The sequence below is a fragment of the Gossypium arboreum genome, chromosome 3 (assembly GCF_025698485.1).
Source record: "Gossypium arboreum isolate Shixiya-1 chromosome 3, ASM2569848v2, whole genome shotgun sequence".
NCBI classification, from domain to species: Eukaryota; Viridiplantae; Streptophyta; class Magnoliopsida; order Malvales; family Malvaceae; genus Gossypium; species Gossypium arboreum.
Genome location: NC_069072.1, coordinates 124,195,545 through 124,215,372, shown reverse-complemented (window position 1 = coordinate 124,215,372; position 19,828 = coordinate 124,195,545). Strand labels below are relative to the sequence as shown.

The window sequence follows — 19,828 nt, the reverse complement described above, 5'->3', positions numbered from 1 at the left end:
CCCAAAACTTGTGCACGCTGATGTATGTGGCCCCATGAGCGTCAGTGTAAGAGGTGGTTACGAATATTATGTAACATTTATTAATGATTATTCAAAATATAGGTATGTATGTCTTATATTAGATCGTCGGTAAATATTCTGGTGATCACCAGCCATGGATCCATGTACGAGGAACGAATTGGTGTTGAAACAAGGGTTGAAAAATGTACCTTTTGAAACTAAAAAGTAACGGATCAAGTTGTTGATAGGACCCCTTTTGGAGATGTTGATTCCAAGCTACAAAAATAATGTCTTGGCCTCTACATAATCCACCCAGTCAAAAAATGAACAACATCAAACTCTTGAACTTTTTCAGAAAGTATGTTAAAAACAACTACTAGACCTTTTGTTTTATTTTTTCACTTAGTAACCCTAACATATCAGGGATTCATATACCTTTTATTTTTTTCTTTGATATCACATATAAAGAAAAAACAGGATTATTCCCTATTTTTTAGAGAAACAAATGGAAAGTCAGAATAAAATTATATTCTTTCCAAAAGAATATCAATTTCCATGTCCTTTTATATTTTGACCAATGATAATGCTCTAGAATAATGTATTTTTATGTATTAATCATGTGTTTATTCTGATTTTGATCCTACTAATTTAAGCTATTTATGTCTTTTTATCTTTTAGGGACTGATTTGGAGGCAAAAGCAAAATTAAGGGACAAAAGTGCGAATTTGGAGACACATTAATGATATGCGACACAAGGAAAAGATTGTGCCAAAAGTGCAAGCATGGGAGACACAAGGACTAAAAACGCAAAAAGACGAGATTTTATTTTATAAGACTCTTTTTAATTTATATTAGGATAATTAAATATTAAGATAATTATTAGGATTATTAAAATTTTAGGATTTTATTTTAATTATCTTTAATTATCTTTAATTAAATGTATTTATCTTTTTAGAATTTGAGTTCAATTAGACTATCTTCCTAGCACTATAAATAAGGGGTGAAGTGACTCTATTTGTGTTCATCTTTTTCTGTAAACACTCTCCCCCTGAAAGTCTAGGCTTTTGTTTCTTCATATTTTCTTTCAATAAAATTCCATTTTCCATTTTTATATTTATTTTCTTTTCCACCATTATCATGAGCCACTAAAACCTATCTAGCCGAAAGTTGTCAATATTCCCCAAAAAGGGTTCTTGAGGCCTAGAACCCGTACTTAGCCTTCTCGCCAAGTATTCATCCTTTCTCTCCACTATGGTCTGACGCTTCCGCCCATAGCCGTTAAAAAGTAAGCTTTTCAGCATATGCAAAGGCGGCTGCTTTGTATGTTTTGGAAGGATTGCACAGTTAGTTCGTTAACTTACTGCGTCAGAGGTTGGCGAGCCAAAGAGACAAAATGGCATGGTATTCGCCATTAAGAAGCGTTGATCTAGCATAGATTACTGGCTAGAATCAGGTTCCCTAAAAATCGTAAGTCTAATCTTTGGAGCTGGTGGTCGTAGGTGTCCTCTTCCACTATAACTGGCTTACTTGAGTTGAGAAGGGTTACTTAAAAGCTAAGGATTGAACCCAAGGCGGAACGAGACAACCGGAGGCTGGAATCTCGCCACATAAGAAACTTTCTCTTTTCCCAACTCTATTTATTTTTCCTTATTTCAATTTCTGCAATTTATTTAATTTCGCAATTTCAATTCACTTTAAATTCTGTTTTTATTTTTCCAGATTCTTAATTTTATTTTTTTTTTATTTTTCAGGAACACAGGTTTTCTTGGCTAAAAAATTGTCCAGGATTTCAAGGAACGAGCATTCGTACAATCCGGTCCCTGAGGATTCGACCCTACTTCCCTTTTACTATTATTTTTACTATTTTACAGGGAATAGGATATTTTTGGTGCTCTCAACGACACATCAACCAAAATTATTATAATTGTTTATATTAATAATTTTTGTAAACTATATTCAATTAATATTTTGTATGAATTAAATTCATATATTTATTTTATCTATGTTCTCTATTTGTGTACAACAAGCTTGTACATATAATGTGTTTAATATTTAACTATCAAATTAAATTAATTTAATAATTAAATTTAATTCATGTGACAACTAAATACAATACCAGATGTATTTGGTTTCTGTTTGCTTCAACTATAGGATATGACCCTACAGGCTCTTGTAACGTTAGTAGTAATACTAGAACGTTTCTAATATTACAAGCAATGAGTGGCATCTAGCAATGCATCATTATTACCTATGTCACAATCTATATAAAGGGATATGGTTGATCAAGATAGAATTTGTCCCTCCTACATTATGGGAATAATATATTAGGCCTCTTGATAGAGTGGGACTAGAAATACATGGCCATACTCGAATAAGTTGATATGAGATATATCACACTTATTTGTTTATTGTAGTGTACTCAGAACATAAAGAAATATGATATTGGGATATACAAGTGTGGCTATTCCATGACTTGTGTCCAATCTAGATATTAAGGATAAAAGGATATAAAACATGAAAATTATCACATAAAGTTTATGTTGAATCACAACTTCTTGTAACTTGGGTAGCAATGATGCATTGCTAGATATCACTCATTGCTTGTAAGTTCTAGTATTACTACTAATGTTATAATAGCCTAGAAGGTCACACCCTATAGTTGAAGCTAATGTAATCCAAATACATTTAGTATTGTATTTAGTTGTCACATGAATTAAATTAATTATTGAGTTAATTTAATGTGATAGTTAAATATTGAACAAATTATATGTGCAAGCTTGTTGTACACAAATAGAGAACATAGATAAAATTAATATAATAATTTAATTCATATAAAATATTAATTGAATATAGTTTATGGAATTATTAATATAAATAGTTATAATAATAATTTTGTTCAAAATATAAAAGCATATGAAAATTGATATTCTTTCGAAATAATATAATTTTATTCGACTTTCCATTTGTTTCTCTAAAAATAAGGAAATAATCTCGTTTTTCTTAATATGTGATATCAAATAAAAAATAAAAGGAATATGAATCCATGATGTGTTAGGGTTATCAAGTGAAAAAATAAAACAAAAGGTCTAGCAGTCGTTTTTAACATACTCTCTGAAAAAGTTCAAGAGTTTGTTGTTGTTCGTTCTTTGACTGGGTGGATCATGTAAAGGACAAGATGTTATTCTTGCGACTTGGAACCGACATCTTTGAAAGGAATCCTATCAACAACTTTATTTGTCATTTTTTTAGTTTCGAAAGGTATATTTTCAACTCTTGTTTCAAGACTGAATTATTCCTCGTACATGGATTCATGGCTAGTGATCGTCAGAATATCATTTCACTGCACCACGAGGCGTACCGACGATCCAATATAAGATATACATACCCATATATGGAATAATCATCAACAAAAGTTATATAATATTCGTAACCACCTCTTACATTGAAGCTCATAGGGCTACATACATCAGTGTGCACAAGTTATAGGAGTTTTTAGGGTCCTCATTTCTGACAGCAGATGGGTAAGTCCGATACAAGTCGTGCCCAAGAAACGGGCATGACAGTAAAGAAAATAGTTGAGGGTGACTTATTACCGGTCCGAGTGCAGAACGGGTGGCGTGTCTGTATCGATTACAGGAAGTTGAACGCTTATACTAGAAAAGATCATTTCCCTCTTCCTTTTATAGATCAAATGCTTGAACGTTTAGCTGGTAAAACTCACTTTTGTTGTCTTGATGGATATTCAGGTTTCTTCCAGATCCCTGTTATGCCAGAAGACCAGGAAATGACCACTTTTACATGCCCATTTGGCACATTTGCGTACAGGAGGGTGCCATTTGGAATTTGCAATGCACCAGCAACCTTCCGAAGATGCATGATGAGTATATTTTCCGAATATGTAGAAAAATTATTGAAGTTTTTATGGATGATTTTACCGTGTATGGGAACTGCTTTACTGAATGCCTTGAAAATCTTACGATAATTTTAAACAGGTGCATAGAATTCAATCTTGTCTTGAACTATGAAAAGTGTCATTTTATGGTAGACAAAGGTTTGATTCTAGGTCATATAGTCTCGTCTAAGGGAATTGAGGTTGATAAGGCCAAAATTGACATTATAAATTTTCTGCCATATCCCTCTACTGTTAGAGAGATACGTTCTTTTCTTGGCCATGCAGGATTTTACAGGCATTTTATAAAGAACTTCTCAAAAATAGCTGAACCATTGTGCGAGTTGTTGCAGAAAGATAAGAAATTTGAGTTCGGTCTAAAATGCAAAGAGGCTTTTGACACACTCAAGCAAAAGTTGGTAACTGCTCCTATAGTGCAAGCACCAGATTGGAACTAACCCTTTGAAATTATGTGCGATGCAAGCGAACGCAGCGTGGGAGCCGTATTGGGACAAAAGATAGCCAAAGAGCCTCATGTCATCTGCTATGCCTAAAGGACCCTAGATGCTGGACAAAGCAACTACACGACCATAGAAAAAGAACTTTTAGCTATTGTGTTTGCTTTAGATAAATTTCGATCATATTTACTGGGATATAAGGTGATTGTTTTTTCTGACCATGCAGCTCTTAGGTACTTGATAGCAAAGAAGGAAGCAAAGCCAAGGCTCATTAGGTGGATTTTACTGCTCCAAGAATTTGACATCGAGATTCGTGACAAAAAGGGGTCTGAAAACCTGGTGGCTGACCACTTGAGTAGGATAAAAACTCCGTTTGATGATGTTCTCATTAAGGATGAGTTCCCTGATGAAAGCTTATTCTTAACAGAGGCTCAGTATCCGTGGTATGCTGACATAGTTAACCTCTTAACCACAGGATCGTTGCACACTGAGTTAGCTCGATCCGTAAAAAACAAGCTTAGACGCGAAGCTCGGAATTACATATGGGATGATCCATACTTGTGGAAACATTGTTCAGATCAGATAATACGACGATGTGTTCCAGAAACCGAGGTAACCTCTATCCTTACTTTTTGTCATACAGAAGCTTGTGGAGGTCATTTTGGCCCTAAGCGGACAGCTCACAAGGTATTGGAGTGTGAGCTATATTGGCCCACAATCTTTCATGACGCATATAACTTTTGTAAGTCTTGCGATAAATGCCAGCATACAGGTAATATCGCTAAACAAAATCAAATGCCCCTATCCCCGATTCATGTATGTGAGATTTTTGATATATGGGGCATCGATTTCATGGGCCCATTTATTTCTTCGTTTGGAAACGTATATATACTTCTTGCAGTAGACTATGTTTCTAAGTGGATAGAAGCAATGCCTACTCGCAATGATAATGCTAAGACTGTTGTGGAGTTTCTAAAACGAACTATTTTTTCTAGGTTTGGCACACCTTGAGCTTTGATCAGTGATCGAGGTACCCACTTTTGCAACAAGGTCATAGAGGCCCTGTTATCAAAATATAGAGTTCATCATCGTATAGCAACAGCCTACCATCCCCAAAAGAATGGCCTAGTAGAGGTTTCGAACAGGGAGATCAAGTCAATTTTGGAAAAAACGGTTTGACCCAACCGTAAGGATTGAAGTCTTCGGCTCAATGACGTGCTTTGGGCCTATTGGACGACGTATAAGGGACCAATTGGCATGACCCTGTATCGACTTGTTTTTGGCAAGGCGTGTCATCTACCAGTAGAGTTGGAGCATAAAGCTTATTGGGCTATTCGACAATGTAACATGGAGTTAGAGCCCACAAGGAAGGCAAGGAAATTGGACATTCAAGAATTGGAGGAAATTTGCAATGATGCCTACGAGAATGCTCAAATTTATAAAGACAAAATAAATTTGTTTCATGAAAAAAATATAGTTCAGAAGCATTTCTCGGTAGGACAAAGAGTTTTGCTTTATAACTTCGTATTAAAGCTATTCCCAGGTAAGCTTCGATCTCGGTGGCAAGAACCTTTTATTGTGACTGAAGTATTTACGCATGGCGCAGTTGAAATAGAAAGTGAATAATCAGGAAAGCGGTTCACAGTCAATGGTCAACGGCTGAAGCCATTTTACAAGAATTTCCAGGCCCACACGGTCGAGAAAATTTAGTTAGAACCACCATAAAACCGTTCAAGGCGTCGAGCTAACAACGTTAAACAAGCGCTTATTGGGAGGCAACCCAATCTTTAATTTTAAATTTTATTTCTAATTTTATTATTATTATTATTATTATTATTATTTATTTTATTATTTTATTTCTTATTTTATTATAATTTTTTTATTTTTAATTATTTTATTATATTAATAAAATTCTCTTCTTTTAAATAGGTGAACCGAGACGGAAGTAAAGTGCAAGAGGAAGAAAAGCCTTAAACCTGCAATTTAAAAATTTCACTCCAAATTTATATCACTATCCCTATTCTAGCCCAGAGTACCTTATTCTTGCCCTAGAATAGCCCTAACCTGCAGCCAAACAGCCTTAAACCTGCAGCCAAACACCACTTTTCAGCAACTAAAAAACCTCCAATCCCTAAAATTATCCCCCATTTTCTTCCATAGCCGCCGCACCCACTCAAGTCCAACCTTCGATGACTGTTGAACAACGCCTCGAGCGTATCGAGGCTCGACTTAACACTTTTAGCTAGCAACTAGCGGATCTCATCACCATCATACGTGAACGACAGTGATTACACGAGGAGTTCCTCTATACCCTTTTTCTTCTATTTCTATTATTCCACATCGAGGACTATGTGTTTTAAGTAGGGGGAGGTAGTTGTTCCTGTCATTTTAGCTGCTGAATTTTTGTTGTTGCTGCTGGTTTGGTTGCTGCTATTGTTGCTGGCTCACTATTTTTTTTTTTAGAATATCTTGCCTCTTTTCATGTCCAAGAACTTAACCATGACTTTGCCACTGTTTGACTTTCATGCATGATTCTTGCCTTCTAGGAAGTTATGATTTTTCCTATAATTGATGCCATCTCCTTTGTTTTATTTTATTAGGCTAAAACAATTGTGATTAATTGAGTTAACTCTATCTTGCTTTTTGTAAAATTGATCAAGTTTAATCTAAAGTGAACACTTAAAATGATTGCATGCTTAATTAATGTTCATGGTTATTAGGTGATTATTGAAACTTGTTCTTGACATTTAAATTGTTTTTCCCGAAGTTCTCAAAATTTTAATTTCATTGTTAATAAATTTTTCCGTGGTTATGAGTACAGTTTAGAACGTGACTGACTGAGTAACCGGGGTAGAGTGCTTGGGTTGTCATTCTACTTCGCGTCAAAAGGTTGTGTGACGTGATAGTTAAAGCTCCACTAACCGGAATTAATTCTTAAGAATGCATTGGGCTGAGTAACCGGGGTTTGGTGCTTGGCTGTCATCACTCTTCGCGTCAAAAGGTTCGACATGTTCTTAGGAAAACTAAAAAATTAAAAAGTATGTTGGGCTGAGTAACCGGGGTTTGGCGCTTGGCTGTCATCACTCTTCGTGTCAAAAGGTTTCAACATACATATGTACATACATAAATAAATTAATAAATAAATAAATAAATAAAAAGTAAAAAATTTAAAAAATAATAATAATAATAATAATAATAATAATAATAATAATAATAATCTATATATATATGAAATTTGGGACTAAGGAAGAAACAAAGAGAGTGTCTTGGTAGGTTTAGTAATTCACCTAATTTCCATGAAATAATTCAAATCGATTTTAATTTCTGTGTGTATTAATTGGAAAACTTTTTCTATTTTACTTAAAGCAAGCTTAGGGTTCTCTTTATTTTTCTTATGCATTTTTAACTAATTCTTATAAAACTTTGGAGTGGTATTTCTTTTATGGTAGAATCTAACTTTCACAGTGGACAGGAACCATACTTGAGGGCAAGCATGGGCTAAGTAGGGGGAATTTGATAATGCTCTAGAATAACGTATTTTTATGTATTAATCATGTGTTTATTCTGAGCTTGATCCTACTAATTTAAGCTATTTATGTCTTTTTATCTTTTAGGGACTGATTTGGAGGCAAAAGCAAAATTAAGGGACAAAAGTGCTAATTTGGAGACACATTAATGATATGCGACACAAGGAAAAGATTGTGCCAAAAGTGCAAGTATGGGAGACACAAGGACTAAAAACGCAAAAAGACAAGATTTTATTTTATAAGACTCTATTTTATTTATATTAGGATAATTAAATATTAAGATAATTATTAGGATTATTTAAATTTTAGGATTTTATTTTAATTATCTTTATTTATCTTTAATTAAATGTATTTATCTTTTTAGAATTTAAGTTCAATTAGACTATCTTCCTAGCACAATAAATAGGGGGTGAAGTGACTCTATTTGTGTTCATCTTTTTCTGTTAACACTCTCCCCCTGAAAGTCTAGGCTTTTGTTTCTTCATATTTTCTTTCAATAAAATTTCCTTTTCCATTTTTATATTTATTTTCTTTTCCACCATTATCATGAGCCACTAAAACCTATCTAGCCGAAAGTTGTCAATATTCCCCAAAAAGGGTTCTTGAGGCCTAGAACCCGTACTTAGCCTTCTCGCCAAGTATTCATCGTTTCTCTGCACTATGGGCTGACGCTTCCGTCCATGGCCCTTAAAAAGTAAGCTTTTCAACATATGCAAAGGCGGCCACTTTGTATGTTTTGGAAGGATTGCACAGTCGGTTCGTTAACTTACTGCGTCAGAGGTTGGCAAGCCAAAGAGACAAAATGGCGTGGGATTCGCCATTGAGAAGCGTTGATCTAGCATAGATTACTGGCTAGAGTCAAGTTCCCTAAAAATCGTAAGTCTAATCTTTGGAGCTGCTGGTCGTAGGCGTCTTCTTCCACTATAACTGGCTTACTTGAGTTGAGAAAGGTTACTTAAAAGCCTAGGATTGAACCCAAGGCGGAACGAGACAACCGGAGGCGGGAATCTCACCACATAAGAAACTTTCTCTTTTCCCAACTCTATTTATTTTTTCTTATTTCAATTTCTGCAATTTATTTAATTTTGCAATTTCAATTCACTTTAAATTTTGTTTTTATTTTTCCAGATTCTTAATTTTATTTTTTTTATTTTTCAGGAACGCAGGTTTTCTTGGCTAAAAAATTGTTCAAGATTTCAAGGAACGAGCATTCGTACAATTCGGTCCTTGAGGATTTGACCCTACTTCCCCTTTACTGTTATTTTTACTATTTTACAAGGAATAGGATATTTTTGGTGCTCTCAACGACACATCAACCAAAATTATTATAATTGTTTATATTAATAATTTTTGTAAACTATATTCAATTAATATTTTGTATGAATTAAATTCATATATTTATTTTATCTATGTTCTCTATTTGTGCACAACAAGCTTGTACATATAATGTGTTTAATATTTAACTATCAAATTAAATTAAATTTAATAATTAAATTTAATTCATGTGACAACTAAATACAATACCAAATGTATTTGGTTTCTGTTTGCTTCAACTATAGGATGTGACCCTACAGGCTCTGGTAACGTTAGTAGTATTACTAGAACGTTTCTAATATTACAAGCAATGAGTGACATCTAGCAATGCATCATTATTACCTATGTCACAATCTATATAAAGGGATATGGTTGATCAAGATAGAATTTGTCCCTCCTACATTATGGGTATAATATATTAGGCCTTTTGATAGAGTGGGACTAGAAATACATGGCCATACTCGAATAAGTTGATATGAGATATATCACACTTATTTGTTTATTGTAGTGTACTCAGAACATAAAGAAATATGATATGGGGCTATACAAGTGTGGCTATTCCATGACTTGTGTCCAATCTAAATATTAAGCATAAAAGGATATAAAACATGAAAATTATCACATAAAGTTTATGTTGAATCACAACTTCTTGTAACTTGGGTAGCAATGATGTATTGCTAGATGTCACTCATTGCTTGTAAGTTCTAGTATTACTACTAATGTTATAATAGCCTAGAAGGTCACACCCTATAGTTGAAGCGAACAGAATCCAAATACATTTGGTATTGTATTTAGTTGTCACATGAATTAAATTAATTATTGAGTTAATTTAATGTGATAGTTAAATATTGAACAAATTATATGTGCAAGCTTGTTGTACACAAATAGAGAACATAGATAAAATTAATATAATAATTTAATTCATACAAAATATTAATTGAATATAGTTTCTTGGAATTATTAATATAAATAGTTATAATAATAATTTTGGTCAAAATATAAAAGCATATGGAAATTGATATTCTTTCGGAAATAATATAATTTTATTCCGACTTTCCATTTGTTTCTCTAAAAATAAGGAAATAATCACGATTTTTCTTAATATGTGATATCAAATAAAAAAATAAAAGGAATATAAATCCATGATGTGTTAGGGTTATCAAGTGAAAAAAATAAAACAAAAGGTCTAGCAGTCGTTTTTAACATATTCTCTGAAAAAGTTCAAGAGTTTGTTGTTGTTCGTTCTTTGATTGTGTGGATCATATAAAGGACAAAATGTTAAAATGTTATTCTTGCGACCTGGAACCGACATCTTTGAAAGGAATCCTATCAACAAATTTATTCGTCATTTTTTTAGTTTCGAAAGGTATATTTTCAACTCCTGTTTCAAGACCAAATTATTCCTCGTACATGGATTCATGGCTGGTGATCGTCAGAATATCTTTTTCACTACACCACGAGGCGTACCGGCGATCCAATATAAGATATACATACCCATATATGGAATAATCATCAACAAAAGTTATATAATATTCGTAACCACCTCTTGCATTGAAGCTCATAGGGCCACATACATCAGTGTGCACAAGTTCTAAGAGTTTTTAGGACCCTCATTCCTTTTGCATTCCAAATAAGATTCACATTGTGGAAGTATACATGACTTTGGATGAAATGTATGGCCTTTTAAGCAAGGACTTGGAAATTGCTGCTGACTAACGACTTGGTTTTCTACTAGCTAGTTATTCTAGCTCACTTTTATGTACCAAGAAAAAAAATTAAAATATAATTCTATCATAAAATATGTAGAGCTAATTGTTATAACAAAAGTTTAGACATACTGTCTTGACATAATGTTGTAAAAAAACCATGAATGAGTAATGAATTTTGTGAAACAAAACCCAATTTTCTCTTCCTTCACCTCTCTTGCTCCTGACCGGCTTAGCTCTGGTCACCATGAGCCCTCCTCCTTTCTACCTTTTTCATCTCTATATTAATCTTTGGTTTATTTTGTTTTTGTTTGTTTGTGTTTCTATGTAGGTTTAATTTTGGGTTGTATTCCAGCAACTTCATGGTTTGGCTTGATGTGCCTTCCTAGTGGGGATATTTGGCTTTTATACTAGGTGATTTCTTGTTGGGTTTTTTTGCACAGGAAGAAAATCAGAACATAAGTAATCTGGATGAAATATAAAGCTCTATGTAACAATAGAGCAACAAGTAATGAATCTGGATAAAGTATGTGTAAAGTTTCAATCAAATGATCAATGAAACAAAGCAAAGAAATTTTGTGTTTGACAGTTCAAAAATAAAAGCAGAAGCAAATGAACAAATTGAGAGAACAAGTTGGCAACTCTCATTCTTTAAAAGTTCAAAAATTACATGTACATAAGTAGATGGATTACATTGGTAAAAAACAAAGCTTGCTTGTGCAAGGAAAAAACCTGTTAAATCAACATAATGACTTCCTAAACAGCTACTAAAATAGCTAAGTATCTAACTAAACCTTAGCATTGAAATAACAAAAGTCAACTGTCATATGGGCATGCCAATCGAATTACTCCTTGGACAATAGCATGCTTCAGCTGTGATGCTCGATCACTTGCATGCTCGTGCATGATTGCATGGTTGCATGCATGTTGCTGCTGTAGTTGCCACCTTTGAACACTCCTCCTTGGCTACTAAACAGCTAACTCCAATTTTCTTCCTCAAACACTCGAACCTTGCAGCAGCCAATGGCTTGGTCAGAACATCAGCAAGTTGATCCCTCGAACAACAATGTACCAAGAAAATTTCCTTGGCCAATTCTGCCTCTCTCACAAAGTGATATTTGATCTTGAAATGATTCGTTTTACCATGAAACACAGGATTCTTGGCAATGGCAATAGTAGACTGGTTATCAACCTTAATCTCAGTTGCTTCCATCTGATTTGCATTCAAGTCATCCAATAGCTTTCTAAGCCAAATGGCTTGGTTAACAGAAGTAGCAGCTACAATATACTCAGTGTCAGCAGTGGATTGAGCCACTATTTGTTACTTTTTTGAACTCCAACTAAAAACACTTGAGCCTAGACTAAAGAAGTAGCCTGATGTGCTCTTCATATCATCAATTGGCCAGCCCAGTCACTGTCTGAATAGCCAACAAGTTTCAGCTCCTCTGCTCTTCCAAACTTCACACCAAAATTCAAAGTCCTTTTGACATATCTTAGGACCCTTTTTGTTACTTTAAAATATGCAACATTGTAGCAGTGCATGAACCTCGAAAGTAGGCTAACAGTATACAGGATATCTAGCCTTGTTACTATCAGGTAGAGTAGACAACCAACCAAACTTCTGTATGCCTTTTCATCAACTCGATCATATTCACTTGTGCTTGACAGCTTGTCTCCTAGTGCAACAGGTGTGCTGTTAGGCTTGCACTTTGACATGCTGAATTTGCTTAGAACTTTCAGTGCAAAGGCTTGCTGGCTTATAAAAATCCCTTGTTCTTTCTGATTTACCTTCATGCCAAGGAAGTATGTCATCAAGCTAAGATCAGTCATCTCAAAAATTTCTTGCATTTGCTTCTTGAAGTCTTCAATCAGCTTGCCTTTCCTACCAATGACCAGCAAGTCATCAACATACAATGACACAATCAGTACGGTCTCCTCTCTAGCCTTTTTGACATAAAGAGTAGGCTCACTTATGCTCTTTGTAAACCTGAACCTTGACAAGTAAGCATCGATTCTATCATACCAGGCCTTTGGAGCTTGTTTTAGACCATACAAGGCCTTCTTGAGCCTATAAACCTTATGTTCCTCACTAGAGACCTCAAATCCTTCAGGCTGCTCAATGAAGATTTCTTCTTTGAAAAATCCATTTAAGAAAGCTGATTTCACATCTAACTAGTGCACTTTCCATAGTTTTTGAGCTGCTTAGGAAAATAGTAGCCTTATGGTGTCCAACCTTGCTACAAGTGCAAAGGTTTCAAAGAAATCGACCCCTTGCTGCTGACTGTAGCCCTTCACAACCAACATGGCCTTGTGCTTGTTCAATGACCCATCTGCATTGTTCTTGGTCCTGAACACCCATTTGACTCCAATAACCTTTCTATATGTAGGCCTGTTGACCAGCTCCCAAGTGTGATTTTTCTGAATCATTCTCAATTCAGCTTCCATAGCCTCTTGCCAGCAGTTCTCTTTTGCAGCCTCAGCATAGCAGGAAGGTTCAACTATGGTCATGGCACACCTTTCATAGATGTCTGCCAATGTTCTAGTGCCTCGAGTAGATACATCATCATAATCATCTTCAAGATCGCCAGTTTGGGCCAAAGAAGTTGCAGTCGATTATTCTGATCTTCCTCAAGCAGGCTTGCATTAGTTCCATCCCATTTCCAGTGCCCTTCTTCATTAAAATTTACATCCCTGCTTACAATGATCTTCTTGGTTGATGGATCAAGAATCCTATAACCCTTCTTCACACTGCTGTAGCTTACAAACACCCATGGCATGGACTTTTTTTCGAGCTTAGTCTTTTTCTCTGCTGGAACCAGTGCATAGCACAAACAACTAAATACCTTCAAGCGTGACACTATTGGTTTTTGTCCAAACTAGGCTTCAAAGGGTGTTTTACCCCTCACTGCATTAGTTGGTAGTCTGTTCAGCAAGTAAACAGATGTGTTTACTGCCTCAGCCAAAAGTTGTTAGGCATTTTAGCCTCAAACAAAAGACACCTGGCCATATCAAGAACTGTCCTGTTTTTCCTCTCACAAACACCATTTTGCTGTGGTGTGTAGATGGTTGTTAGTTGGTGTTGAATTTCAGCATCATCACATATCTTTTGGAACCTTTAAGACACATACTCAGTTCCATTATCTAACCTTAAGCATTTCAGCTTGCAACTGGCTTGGTTCTCAGCCAATGCTTTGAGCTTGCAAAAGAAGTCAGCAACATCTGACTTTTGCTTTAGAAAGCTTACCCAACAGAATCTGGTGCAATCATCAATGAACAATGCAAAGTAAATGTTGCCATTCATGGAGGTGGTTTTCATAGGTCCACAGATATCTGTATGGACTAGCTGGAGCCTCTCTTGAGCTCTCCAAGCTTTGTTGACTGGAAAGGACAGTCTGGTTAAATACATCCTTCTTTGGTTCAATCTAGGATATATCTTCTACCAGGCTCATTTTGTGCAGCAAGCTAAGTGACTTGTAGTTCACATGGCCCAGCCTCCTATGCCACAAACTTCATTCATCAGCTTGAGCCACATATGTCTTTGGTTCTAGCTGATTCAAATCTAAAGTGAAGCTTTGATCATTCATGGCTACTGTTGCTAACACCTGATCAATAGCATCTTTGATCACACAAACCTTGCCTTTAAAAATGAGAAAATACCCCTTCTCTAGTAGCTGACCAACACTCAGCAAATTTTGGTCAATGTCAAGTACATAAAGAACCTCAGAGATGGTTTTGTTACCTGATTTTGTGCCAATCACAGCCTTACCTTTGCCTCTGGCCTCTATGAGTTCACCATTCCCTATTCTAACTTTGGACACAAAGGTGGTGTCCAGCTCCTTGAACATGCTTCTGTTTGAAGCCATGTGATGAGTACATCCACTATCAATTAGCCACATCTTTTTAACCTTGCTCGAGCTTGCAAAACAAGAAGTTGTGAAGACATGCTCTTCTTGTGTTTCAACATCTTCAGCAGCCTGAGCTTGACTTTAGTGGTGTGGCTGTGTTTTTGGCTTGTTCTTGTACACTTTTTCAATGTGGCCTAGTTGTTTGCAGCCTCTACACTGAATGTCAGGCCTGTACCAGCAGTATTTTTCAAGGTGTGTGGTCTTCTTGCAGTGAGCATAGGGTGAAAACTTCTTCTTTGCAGTTTCTTTCTTCCCTTTGTCTTTCTTCTCTGTCCAAGGCTTCTTTCCTTTGAAATTTGATCTCGATCCTGAGCTTTCTCTACTTCTGGCCTGAAAGGGTCCTTCAGAATGGTCCTCCATTCTGTTCGCTCTTCTTTGCTTTTGTGCATAGAGAGCATTTATCAAATCTGTCAAAGGAATGGTTGATAGGTCCCTTGAGTCCTCCAGGGAAGAGATCTTTGATTCATACTTCTTTGGCAGGGTTGTTATGACTTTTTCAACTATCCTTTGTTCACTAAAATCATCCCCAAGCAGTCTTATATTGTTGACTGTGGCCATGATCCTATCAGCATACTGCTTGACAGTCTCTGACTCCTTCATCCTCAGATTCTCGAAGTCTCTTCTTAATTTTATTAGTTGTTGTTGCCTGGTCTTCTCTGATCCTTGAAACTCCTCCTTGAATTTGTCCCATGCTTACTTTGGACTGTCACAGGCCATTATTCGTGTGAAGATTACATCTGAAACTCCGCTTTGAAGGCATGACATGGCCTTGTACTTCTTTGCGCAGTCTTCATTATACTGCCTGATCTAAGCAATGGTCAGGTTTGCTCTCAAGGGAGGTGGCTCAGTGTCATTTTGGACCACATTCTACAGGTCATGTGCCTGCAAGTATGTCCTCATTTTCACAGCCCAGATATTGTAGTTTTCACCAGAAAAAATAGGGGGTGGTGGTGGTGAGAAGCTCATACTTACAGCAACTAAAAAATAGGCCAACAACAATAGCTCCTGCTTCTTTCTTTCAAGCACCAGTCAGCCACAAATTTGTGCACAACCAAGGCCCTCAAAGACAACAGGCTCTTGATACCATTTGTTGGGTTTTTTTGCACAGGAAGAAAATTGAAACATAAGTAATCCGGATGAAATATAAAGCTCTATGTAACAGTAGAGCAACAAGTAATGAAGCCGGATAAAGTATGTGTAAAGTTTCAATCAAATGATCAATGAAATAAAGAAAAGAAATTTTGTGTTTGAAAACTCAAAAATAGAAGCAGAAACGGATGAAAAAAGTGAGAGAACAAGTTGGTAACTCTCATTCTTTAAAAGTTCAAAAATTACATGTACATAAGTAGATGGATTACATTGGTAAAAAACAAAGCTTGCTTGTGCAAGTAAATAACCTGTTAAATTAACATAATGACTTCCTAAACAGCTACTAAAACAGCTAAGTATCTAACTAAACCTTAGCAAATACAAAAGGTTACATTGAAACAACAAAAGTTAACTGTCACATAGACATGGCAATCGAATTACTCCTTAGACAATAGCATGCTTCAGCTGTGATGCTCGGTCACTTGCATGCTCGTGCATGATTGCATGGTTGCATGCATGTTGCTGCTGTAGTTGCCACCTTTGAACATTTTTGCCACTCCGTAACACTTCGAGTTCGTAGAATAGTTCTAGGGTGTATGACTTTGCCTGAAGGCCTTCATGGTTGGATTATCTCATGTCTCCTAAGTTGTCAGATACTCTCTTACGGGTGCATTACCTCTCTCGACCGAACCTTGATGATTAAGAACCTAGGATTGTTGTTCTTTTGGTGTATGGCTCAAAGTTGAAGATTTGTCAAATTTAGTCTATTTCTTTCAGTCTTTTTTGTTTTCTTTTAGGCCTCTTATGGTCTATTATTTTAGGTCGATTGAGACCACTATCTATAGGCAAGTTGTGCCTATTTCACTCTGCCAAATGTGGTTCTCGTCTACTCGATTAAATATTTTTGAGTTTAATTACGTTATCATCGTATTTTTTCTTACCCTTATGAATTTCTTTAATAAAACTCTGTTCAAAAAAATGTTGTAACATTTCTAGAAAAATAATGGAGTCCTATCTCCCGAAAAAGGTTACAAGAATTAAGGGATATATGGAAATTTGGTAAATCAAGATTGAAGGGGAATAGGCACAATTATGGTTTAGAGGAATTTTATTGGCATAGAACTATATAATATATCTTCATCAAAAAAAAATAAGCAAACAACCTAGAATATACAGCATTCTCAATCCTTCCCTGTAGTTTTATGTTTAGGGAAAAGAAAGGGCTATCCATAAACTAAGAAACAAAGTAAAATCTAAAGTCAAAATGAAAAAGAAAAAGAAAAAAGAGATCGTATGTGATTTCATGTTTTAGAGCTTATTATCTTCAAGTGGCCGATACAGCTTGGAACCTTGGTTCTTTCGAGTGGAACTTCTGCTGATAATAAACAGACATATAGTCACCAAACACAAATTTGGGATAAGCTTGATTCCATTCTTCATTCGTTTCCTTCATCAGTTGTGGTGCAGGAGCAATGGTGGCTTTATGTGAAGGGTTATAATACGAAGCAACAGATCGCCTGTTACTATCAGTGGTGCTTAAAACACGGTGCCAAGCGCTCTTATATCGCCCATTGCTAATCACCTCGATCTGATCACCGATGCTGATCACGATCGTGTTCTTCAACGGCTCCACATCGATCCATTCCCCATCTTTCCATACTTGAAGGCCGCCCACTTCGTCGTCTTGAAAGAGTAAGATGAGGCCACCAGCATCGGTGTGGGATCGAAGACCAATGACCCTTTTAGGGTTCGGGCATGGCGGATAGTGACTGACCTTTGTGCCAAAGAAGGCATTGTTTTCACCTTCTTCACAGTCGAAAGCCTTCTTAATGTAGCCTTTTGGTAACCCCAAGTTTTCATCCAATACTTCCAAGATTTTTTCAGCCAATTTCTTCAGCTCATATCTGAATTCCTTAAAGGTTTCCCTGTCATCAACATCAACATCAACACACACACACATATATATAATCACAAACCAACCATTTTAATGAATGTTTAACTAGATATATATTGTTGCTTACTTAAATCCTGGTGTTTGAGATGGCCATTCATTTACATTATCATCCGTCAAAGTTATAATATCTTCCCAATCCACATTCTCCAACTTTTTATCACAAGTTTCATTCAACAATTTCATCACCTTCGAGTTCTTGAAATTCTCTTCCCTTTCCAGCTTATAGAAATCTGTTGAAACCTTCTTCACTCTCTCCAGCAGATCCTTTGCAATCCCATGGTTCACCAGCTACAACAATTCGCATATATTTACTTACAGGTCGACCAAAACTAATAGTCTTTGCTCACCATGTTACTCAAATTAGGATGTTAATGTCATATAGAAGAAATTTCTAATTATGTCATGTATTTAAAGATTTTTTTATATATTTAGAAAGTTTTTAAAGGATTATATAAAGATGTACTTATGATCACATTAATGTTAAACATGAATATTAAGAAAAAAGGTAAGAAAAGGGTACATGAAAAAATCCCCAATCCTCGCATGCATTAGCAATGTGAGCCAGTGTTTTGGCCCTCTCGTGGCCATTGAGCTTAGAGAAATCAAGAACCGGAATCGCCCTTGAAATGTCGAACAACAAAAAAAAGAAGAAAAGAAGAATCGCCATTGAAAAGAGATGAGTGGAAATGCTTGCTTAGCTAAGTTTCTTCTTTTTGTTTATTTGGAGTTGTTTGTTTATCTGTGGTCAACAATGGGAAGAGTTGGTCACTATTTATAGCAAAGCAAAAGCAAGGGTGCCCATCAGACTCGTCAAACCATTTATTTTTGTTTCCATAATTAACCATTAATGGTGTAGGGGCGTAAGTTGTGGCGGATGGTTACATACTAATTGATTGAAGGTTAAAATATATTATAAGTTAATATTTTTCATGTATTTGAAATTTAATCACTTTATTTTTTAAAAAATTTATTTTTATCTTTTAAATTTTAAAATTTAGGTCTAATCAGTAATCTTGTTAAATTTTTTAATTTATTAATGTGATATTTTGAAATAAAATAACATTCACTTTACATTCATGTAATTAAAAATAATTATAATGAACTTAAATTTAACAAAATATTTTAAATAAAAACATAAAAATTAATATTCAATTCTTAAAATTAAAAATATACGGATTAAATTTTAAATGTAAGGAAAATATAGAAACTTATGATATTTTTAATCTTCATTAAATCTATACCTATAATTTAAAAGCATTCTCAAGTGGGGTCTCTTTTGATAAAGTTGCCGAGATTAGAAAATTATATCTTTAGGTTGAAAGTTTGAATTTCACCCTATATTATTTGTTTAATTACAAAGATCACCCTATCAATACTAGGCTTCTACAAGTTAAAGATGAAGTGTCTAATGATACAACACATGAAAAACTAAAGCGCACAACTATTGAAGAATTACTGATGATAGAACATAGGATGTCAAAGGTTAACTCTTTCGCATTATGTTGATATACAAATTCCAAGTTAAAAATACATAATATAACCTTTTATGTTATAATTTAGGATATAACGAAAGGCTAAATAATTGTTCTTGATCCAAGTAATAAATGGTGCTTGCAACGAATGTAAAAATCCACTTCAGTTGTGTGCAGAAAATTTTTGGTGTTTGAACCATTCCAACACCTCTGCTCAAATAAGTATATAGCTAAATATTATATTAAATAAAATAGTACATTGATTAATGATGTGATATACTTCTTGAAATAGCCATCGGTTTTTTGGTTGTTTGAAATAGTAGTCGTAACTGATATATTTTTTTTTCTCAGTTAAAATAAAAAATTATATTATGCATGGGTAAAAAACATTAATTTAATGCATGCAGAGAAGTTATAAAGATTAATTACGATTTAAATCACCATAGTTTAAAATAAATTATGTTGAAACTTCAAATTTTTCTTTTTTTTTTTTAAACGAAGGGTACGAACAGCT

The 19,828-nt window shown here is 35.0% G+C and overlaps 1 protein-coding gene and 1 pseudogene across 1 annotated transcript; one reads left to right on the top strand and one right to left on the bottom strand.

Moving 5' to 3' along the window:
- Positions 1-4,038: 4,038 nt before the first annotated feature.
- On the top strand, positions 4,039-5,973 carry LOC128290598 (uncharacterized; annotated as a pseudogene).
- An 11,098-nt stretch (positions 5,974-17,071) lies between these two features.
- Positions 17,072-18,591, bottom strand: LOC128290635 (1-aminocyclopropane-1-carboxylate oxidase 5-like). Its single transcript, XM_053026369.1, has 3 exons — positions 18,363-18,591; positions 17,910-18,130; positions 17,072-17,813 (listed from the first exon to the last, which is right to left on the bottom strand). Exons 1-3 carry the CDS (start codon positions 18,507-18,509, stop codon positions 17,213-17,215), a joined length of 969 nt encoding a protein of 322 aa, XP_052882329.1. The 5' UTR covers positions 18,510-18,591; the 3' UTR covers positions 17,072-17,212.
- Between the last annotated feature and the right edge of the window lie 1,237 nt (positions 18,592-19,828).

Bases quoted from the DNA above. Each gene is read 5' to 3' on its own strand.
- LOC128290635 (XM_053026369.1), bottom strand. From the start codon at position 18,509: ATGGCGATTCTTCTTTTCTTCTTTTTTTTGTTGTTCGACATTTCAAGG. The intron at 18,131-18,362 runs GTACCCTTTTCT...GAATTGTTGTAG, and splicing joins AGGATTGGGGATTTTTTCAT to CTGGTGAACCATGGGATTGC. The intron at 17,814-17,909 runs GTAAGCAACAAT...TGTTGATGACAG, and splicing joins TCTCAAACACCAGGATTTAA to GGAAACCTTTAAGGAATTCA.